Genomic DNA, 9636 nt, shown 5'->3' on the forward strand with positions numbered 1-9636 from the left:
AGCGGTGAGATGCGCAGTAGGAATGACAGACTCATTCAAGGTGGAGGTGGGATTACACCAAGGATCAGCTCTGAGTGCTTTCTTTATGCAATGGTGATGGACAAGTTGACAGATGAGATCAGACAGGAGTCTCCATGGATGATGATGTTTGCAGGTGACATTGTAATCTGTTGTGAGAGTAGAGAGCAGGTTGAGTTTAGCCTAGAGAGGTGAAGATATGCTCTGGAGAGAAGGGGAATGAAAGTCAGTAGGAGCAAGACTGAGTACATGTGTGTGAATGAGAGGGAACCCAGTGGAATAGTGCAGTTACAAGGAGTAGAAGTAGTGAAAATAGATGAGTTTAAATAGTTGAGGTCAACTCTCCAAAGTAATAGAAAGTGTGGTAGAGAGGTGAAGAAGAGAGTGCAGGCAGGGTGGAGTGGGTGTGGAAAGGTGGCAGGAGTGATTTGTGACCAAAGAATGACGGCAAGAGTGAAGGGGAAAGTCTGCAAGACAGCAGTGAGACTCTCGTCTCTTGGTGGCACTAACGAAAAGACAGGAGGCAGAGCTGGAGGTGGCAATTCTCTTTGGGAGTGACAAGAATGGACAGGATTAGGAATGAACATATCAGAGGGACTGTTCAAGTGGGACAGTTTGAAGACAAAGTTAGAGAGGAGAGAGGTTTGGACATGTGCAGAGGAGGGATCCAGGGTATATAAGGAGAAGGATGCAGAGGATGGAGCCACCAGACAGGAGGAGACGATGGGGGCCAAAGATGAGGTTTATGGAGGTGCTGAGAGAGGACATGCAGGTGGTTGGTGTGACAGAGGAAGATACAGTGGACAGGGTGAGATGGAAACGCATGATCTGCAGTGGCGACCCCTAATGGGAGCAGCCAAAAGAAGAAGATAAATGCATCTCGGTAGACATGCACCTCACCTGGTCTAACGTGTGTTGAGGCAGCAGCAGCTGTGAATGTCTCACCATTAGTTTGGGGCATGAGGATACCTTCTGATCCAGATATAGCTGTCTGTTTGGAGACATAGGAACACAAACGTGAGTTGTGGCATTGACATGTTGAATATTTTCAGCCGCTGGATTGAGTTGTGCATTCCTAAACAGTGCTAGGAGTAATGCATTACACAAGTATCACAATTACAGTAATGCATAACTTTTTGCTGTAATCCAGTAATACAGTGCATCCAGAAAGTATTCACAGCGCTTCACCATTTCTACATTTTGTTATGTTACAGCCTCATTCCAAAATAAGTAAATTAATTTATTTCCTCAAGATTCTACACACAATATCCCCTAATGACAACGTGAAAAAGTTTTTTTTATTTTTTTGCACATTTATTTATTTAAAAAAAACACCTTAGAAATCACATGTACATAAATGGCTAATGGACTGCATTTATATAACACTTTTCAATCTGCCTCAGACGCTCTGAACACATCAATACCTCACATTCACCCCGATGTGAGACTGCTGCCATTCAAAGTGCCCGTGGAATCAGTTAATCAATGAAATCACCTGGTGGAGTGGGTGGTTGCAAAGAAAACATGTACCCTCTTGGCCCTTTCTGGAATCAGTTTGAGACCTCTGAGCCAGAGTAAACTACATTTTAGCATCTTACAATGCCAAGTCCTAATTCCTCAGTTATTTTGGTAAAAGTAACTCAAAAGTAATACATGAGTCATGCAATGCATTACAATTCAGAGACAGTAATAATGTAATGTAACAAATTACTTTGAAATAACTGTGACTAGTAATTATAATAGATTACATTTTGGAAGGAACTTGCTCGACATTGTTCCTAAATGAAGCCATATCAATACCATGACATGTCAACATCAATTTAAAGATGATATAAATTAAATTCTAAACATTAATATAACAACCAACAACTACTTTCTATCGAAATATTTAGTGCTGTAATGGTATCCCACGTGGAGAACGAAGCAACACTTCTTGTGTGTTGTTATCCAAGCTTTTCTGCTCTTTGTTTACATAGCAGGACCAGCCACAGATGCACGTTTTGTGCACGAGGCCCGCATGTGTATGTTTAGTGCATGAGCATCCAGCTTTGTAAAACAGGTGCCCCTCCTCACATTTATAAACTGTAGTAGACTGTAGTAGTGAACATCCACATAGCTATGTGAATTTAAGATGGTGGACAGTGACATCAGAAATTGCCCACCTTGAGCAGTGGGCTCTGTGAGATAGGAACTGGACCACCCATGTACAGTCTAGGCTTCAATTTCAGGTATATGCTTCACGTTACCAGTCTGTATACTTGGACAAGACACTATTTATACATTGCTACAAACCCACCGCATTGTCCACCCATGTGTACATGGATACCAGCCTTGGCTGTGGAAAGTAACCTGTGACAGACTGGCATCCCATCCAGAGGAAATCATAAGATTCTCATCCACTTCACTTTAGAATGTTTGTGGAAAAGTATTGGACCTCGAGGACTGCACAGGACTCAAGTTGGCCATACGCTACATAATGACATGATGCATTGGGGTTGCATCAACTTAATACACGAGCGCATTGCAGAGACCTGTAGAGCACAACATAGACAGTGTGTGCCTCAATTCATGCATCAAAAGAGGAGAGGGCGCTGTGCAGCTCTGCACAGACTTTCCAGTCTATGGTCAACACACTCCCCAAAGTGCAAAGAAATAAATATAGAGCAAGGCTACATTTTTATTGAGAACTCAAAATGCTACTGTGTTTGCACAAGATACAACCATTTCCCATGTTTGATTGTGTGCATATAAGTGTCTGTGCAAACGTTCACAGTCAACTGAAAAATAATACACTGCATCAGAGAAGTTATTATTGTGCATTTATGTGGATCATAAACATGAAACTACATTTACTAAGCACAGAATAATGTTGTTCAGTCAGAGAGAAAGGTGAATGTGAGCCAGTATTTACCTTTTTCATTGACTGAGCCATATGTGCTGCCAAATATATTTTATTGCTTGCCTCAGGTGATGACTTAAACCATGAAAACACATTATATATCATGCATTTTGAGCACGATACATATTTTCTATGTTGTCCCCTTTCTGGTTAGTCTGAGGTTCTGTGGGTGTAGACACCTTCATGTGTGCAACTTTTAAAACAGGTTCTTTCAAGGTGAGCAGCTTTTTAAATTTTCTTTTGGCTGCTCCCATTAGGAATTTCAATAACAAAAACGCACGTTGCCACCACATACAAATTATTTTTGAAAGTCTGGTAAACTTTGGCCATGGGTGAATGTGTTATGTTGCGCGTTTTACTTGTGGCTGCTCCCATTTTGCTTCATGCAAATAAATGTGTGTGCCGCTAGATGAGTTTCTATCTCTCTCTACTTGTAGTAACACACACACACACACACACACACACACACACACACACACACACACACACACACACACACACACACACACACACACACACACACACACACACACACACACACACACACACACACACACACACACACGACCAATTAACTCCCCAGTGTATGGAAATCTGCTTATGTTCTCCCCCTGTTCAAAGGGGGTGACCCCTTAATATTGAATAACTATCGTCCCATTTCTAAACTGTCCTAGCAAAGGTGCAAGAACAACTCATTAGTAATCAACTCAAAGAATTTCTTAATAACAATAATATTTTATCTGTCCATCAGTCGGGTTTTACGAAATCACATAGTACAACTACTGCAGCTTTAAAAGTACTTAACGACTTAACTGACTCTCTTGACAGTAAGCACCACTGATGAAAAGAGCTGCACTCTTTTCATCAATTTATCCAAAGCCTTCGACACAGTTGATCATACACTGCTATTACAAAGACTTCTCAGAGTTGGACTTTCTCCACAATCTGTCAACTGGTTTGCCAACTATCTTTCACATAGGTCTCAGTGTGTACAATCAAACAGGCTCATTTCCAGTTGGCTAGAAATTACTAAGGGCGTTCCACAGGGGTCGTCCTCGGACCATTCCTCTTCATTCTATATACAAACAATGTTACAGACAATGTTTCTGGTGCTAAATTTCATTTTTACGCAGATGATACTGTCTTATACAACCTCAGCGTCCACATTAGAATTGACCCTATCCCAGCTGCAGACTGCTTTTAATATTGTCCAGGCAAATTTTAATGACTTAAAACTTGTTTTAAATGCAGCCAAAACCAAATGCATGTTGTTTTCAAACTCCAAATCTAAATCACAGAATTTGCCAGTAATCACTTCTTCTCACGGCGTACAAATTGAACAAGTGTCTCAGTACAGATATCTTGAGATTTTAGTTGATGACAGTCTCTCGTTTACACCTCAAAATCCAGCAGATGGCAAAGAGACTGAAATTGAAATTAGGTTTTTATTTTAGAATCAAGTCTTGTCTGTCATTTGAGGCCAAAAAGAGATTGGTTGCATATGCTTTTATGTCTGTGTTGGATTACGGTGACGTAATCTACATGAATGCTTCTGTTCAAAGCCTGCGTGTTTTAGATTCTGTCTATCATGATGCCTTAAGGTTTGTCACCAACTTAAAATCTCTTACTCATTGTTTGTTGTATCCTCGTGTTGGTTGGTCAGATCTGTGTTCTCAAAGAAAAAGCCACTGGCATCTTTTAATTTACAAATGTATTTTAGGGTTGCTTCCCTCGTATCTCCAGGTTTTTATCAGCACAAAAGCCGCAGGTAGTTACAGTCTGTGCTCCCAGGATCTGTTGTTGCTGTCTGTTATATATAAATAAAGGTTTGAATGAATATATATACATATATGTATACATATACATATACACACATATATACACGCATAAATATACACATATACACGCATAAATATACACATATACATACATATATACATACACATATACATACATATATACATATACATACACAAACACATACATATATACATATACATACACAAACACATAAACACATATATACATACACATAAACACATATATACATATATACATACACATAAACACATATATACACACATACACACATACATATATACATATACACATACACAAACACATATATACACACACACATACATATACACATATACACACATACACATATATATACACATATATACATACACATACATACACATATATACATACACATACATACACATATATACATACACATACATACACATATATACATACACATACATACACATATATACACATATATACATACACATATATACACATATATACATACACATACATACACATATATACATACACATACATACACATATATACATACACATATATACACATACATACACATACATACACATATATACATACACATACATACACATATATACATACACATACATACACATACATACACATATATATACATACACATATACACATACATACACATATATACACATATACACACATACATATATACACATACATATATACACATACACACATACATATATACACATACATATATACACATACATACACATATATACACATATACACACATACATATATACACATACATATATACACATATACATATATATACACATATACATATATATGAATGAATGAATGAATGAATGAAAACTGTTTATTTCGAACATTTGATACAACAACAATTACAAGATAGATCAGTAAAGACAACAACAAAAAAGTTCCTACTGTGTACCCAAAATGTCCGAAAAGGGGTAGGGTGAAGCATCAGCTTATTTATCCCTACCCCTTCTTCCCCACAACCAGTAATACCCTTTGCCACATATACACATAGATTCCTACACACCAAAACCGATATCAATATATATATATATACATATACATACACATACACATATATATATACATACACACATCAACATACATACACACATATATACACATATACATATATACACATATATATACACAAACATAAATATACACCTTCACATACCTACTTACATACAAAATACTATATATTTACAAGCCGAAGCAAAAAACAAAAACACCCTAACCCTCATTACCCTTCCTCCTCCCTATACCCAGAAAAAACCATATTTTTGTACCGCTGTTTGAACTGGTTCATGCTTGGACATTGCTTGAGCCCCACTCCCAATCTGTTCCACATCCTCACCCCACAGACAGAAATACAGAAACCTTTTAATGTTGTTCGTGCCCACTGATGCTTTAAATTAAATTTCCCCCTCAGACTGTAATCCCCTGATCTGTTAAAAAACATATTTTTAATATTTGCTGGAAGTAAATTGTTTATTGCTTTATACACAATTTGTACTGTTTGAAAATGAACCAAGTCTGTGAATTTTAAGAATTTGGATTGTAAAAATAGTGGATTTGTATGATCTCTATAGCCAGTATTATGAATAATTCTTATAGCTCTTTTCTGCATTACTGATAGTGATTGTGTTGTACCTTTATAAGTATTACCCCATACCTCTGCACAGTACTGTAAATATGGTAAAACCAGTGAACAGTAAAGAATGCGGAGTGAGTTGTGGTCCAGAATATGTTTCGCTTTGTTTAGAACTGAAATGCTTCTTGACAGTTTACTTTGTATATGTTTTATATGAGTCTTCCAGTTTATCTTATCATCTATTATCACCCCCAGAAACTTATTTTCATGTACCCTTTCAATATCTACCCCCTCGACTTGTAACTGAACCTGTATGTCTGTATTACAATAGCCAAATAACATGTATTTTGTTTTACTTAAGTTTAATGATAATTTGTTTCTGTCAAACCATATTTTCAATTTTCCCATTTCTATACTGATCCTCCTCAGTAACTCCTGCAAATCCCCCCCTGAACAAAAAATGCTTGTGTCATCTGCAAATAATACTAATGTTAATATTTTGGAAACATTGACAATATCATTTATATAAATTAGAAACAGTTTTGGACCCAATACTGACCCCTGTGGGACGCCACAAGCATTGTCCAAGCATGATGATGTATATTCCCCCAACTTCACAAACTGTTTTCTGTTACTTAAGTAGCTTCTCACCCAGTGCAACACCAACCCCCTAATCCCATACTGTTCAAGTTTATTGATTAATATGTCATGATTAATTGTATCAAAAGCCTTTTTAAGGTCTATAAATATTCCAACTGAATGTAATTTGTGGTCTATGGCGTTTGTAATCTCCTCAACTGATTCTATTAATGCAAGTGATGTTGAACTATGTGCTCTGAATCCATATTGACTATCAGTAAGTAATTTATGTTTATTTATGAATTTGTCTAATCTATTATTGAATAACTTTTCTAATAATTTGGAAAATTGTGGAAGCAAAGAAACAGGTCTATATTTGTGAAGTGGTGTCTATCCCCAGTCTTATACAGCGGCACAACCTTAGCTATTTTCATTTGATTGGGAAATTTACCGGTTTGAAATGATAAGTTACAGATGTATGTTAATGGTTCTACAATCCATTCAATGACCTGTTTTACCACCACCATATCAATTTCATTTAAATCGGTAGATGTTTTATATTTACAATTATTCACAATGTCTATAATTTCATTTCCATCCACTGCTGTGAGGAACATTGAACAGGGATTTCTTTCTATAAGATTATTATCCCAATCCTCAGATTGGGAATCGGGAATTTTTTCTGCCAAGCTTGGTCCAATATTTACAAAAAAATTATTAAAACCGTTGACTACCTCATCCTTATTTTCCTTCTTGACATTATTATCAATGAAATACTGAGGGTAACTCTGTTTTTTATTACCATTTTTGATAATGCTATTTAATATATCCCATATTCCTTTAATATTGTTTTTGTTATTATATAATATGTTACTATAATATTCCTTCCTACATACCCGTATAATATTAGTTAATCTATTTTTGTATTTCTTATATCTATTTTCTGCCTCTTTAGTCTTTAGTTTTATGAATTCTCTATACAGTGTATTTTTCTTATTACATGCATTTCGTAACCCTTTCGTCATCCATGGTCGAGCTTGGATTTTTTGTTTTCTGTAGTCTTGTTTAATTGGACAATTTTTATCATATAATGATGTAAATATTTGTAAAAAAGTTTCATATGCACTATCAACATCACTTTCACTGTATACCTTTTCCCAGTTTTGCTCCTGTAAATCCTTCTTTAGTGTGTTCATGTTTTCCTCTGTCCGCACTCGCCTGTATTTTATTTTCTCCTCTGGCTGATTCCGCCGATGGTTTCTATTATAAACGATGAAAACTGGTAGATGATCACTAATGTCATTGATTAATAATCCACTCACAGTGTTATTCTCAATATCATTGCTGAATATATTATCAATTAAGGTGGCACTATGGGATGTAATTCTGCTTGGCCTGGTGATTTTTGGATATAAACTCATACTGTACATTATACTGATAAATTCATCTGTTATTTTATGCTTATTTGGATTGAGCAGATCAATATTTAAGTCACCACAAATGAACACAGTTTTTTGATTAGTTTTTGAGAACATTTTTCCCATACAGTCAGTGAATGTTTCAATACTAGATCCTGGTGCTCTATATATACAGCTGACTAATACATTTTTGCTTTTTTCTTCACATATTTCAATAGTTATACATTCCAATAAGTTATCAATCACAGTTGTCATATTGTCTACTATTTTATAATCCATGTTCTTATCCACATACACAGCCACTCCTCCTCCACTCTTATTTTTTCTGTTTACACAATTAAATTCATATCCATCCAGTTCAAAATCCATTCCTTTATCTTCATTGATCCATGTTTCTGATATAGCAATTATGTTAAATATTTTTTTTAAACTGACTTAAATATTCTTTAATGTTGTTAAAGTTTGCATATAGACTTCTGCTGTTGAAATGGATTATTGATAATTTGTTATCCGTTCTAATGATCCGATTAAACTGTTCATCTGTATAATAGCAACAACTGTCATTGATATTTGAGAAGAAATTATTGTCCGGGTCTATATCGTGCTCCAAGTCCAGTACATTGTGGTCTGTGTATTTAAATGTTCTCAGTTCTACTTTTCCATGATCAGCAATCCTTTGAGTTATATCCTTCTTGTCTCCAGATGTAGATGAATAGGTAGTAGATGAATAGGTTCCTCTGGTCTGTGTCATGGTGTTGTGATGTGTTTGTGTCCTCATACCTTATTGGTCATATTTGTCCAGATCCTCGCTTTAAGAAACACTATTGTTCATATTTGTCCAGCTCCTCGATGTTCCTTATTGCCATGACTTTTGCTTGTTCTGGTGATCTGTTCAGTTTGATGAATATTTTACAGTTTGAAGTCCATGTGTGCTGGATTTTTCCCTGTTTCTTCAAGAAGCGTGCTTTCCTGGCGATGTCGGCATTCCGTTTGGTGAGATGTTCATTGATGAATACGTTTGTCCCTTTCAGTTTTCTTCCTTGTTTTAACAGTGCTGTTTTGTGTTTTCTATTGATGAATCTCATGATGATGGTTCGTTTATCACCGTCATTTCTCCGGGGCAGAGGGTGGCACGCTTCAATGTTATTTAAATCCATTTCTATACCTTTAGATAGGAGGAAATCAGCAACCTGTTTTTCCACAGAGCTGACCTCCTGTTCACTGGGCTCCCCTCCGCTCTCATCTGTTACCGCCCGTGCGTAGGACCGTGG

General features: G+C 36.3%; 1 protein-coding gene across 7 annotated transcripts in view; it reads right to left on the minus strand.

Moving 5' to 3' along the window:
• LOC117508145 (eukaryotic translation initiation factor 4 gamma 1-like) overlaps positions 1–9636 on the minus strand; it is a 210168-nt gene that overhangs the window by 49598 nt on the left and 150934 nt on the right. For all 7 annotated transcript variants that reach the window (XM_034167809.1, XM_034167811.1, XM_034167810.1 and 4 more), the window contains one exon: positions 919–1009. In XM_034167809.1, the coding sequence (XP_034023700.1) occupies positions 919–1009 (91 nt within the window). The remainder of the gene's footprint in view (positions 1–918; positions 1010–9636) is intronic.

Source organism: Thalassophryne amazonica, chromosome 4 (genome assembly GCF_902500255.1).
Source record: "Thalassophryne amazonica chromosome 4, fThaAma1.1, whole genome shotgun sequence".
Taxonomy (NCBI): Eukaryota; Metazoa; Chordata; class Actinopteri; order Batrachoidiformes; family Batrachoididae; genus Thalassophryne; species Thalassophryne amazonica.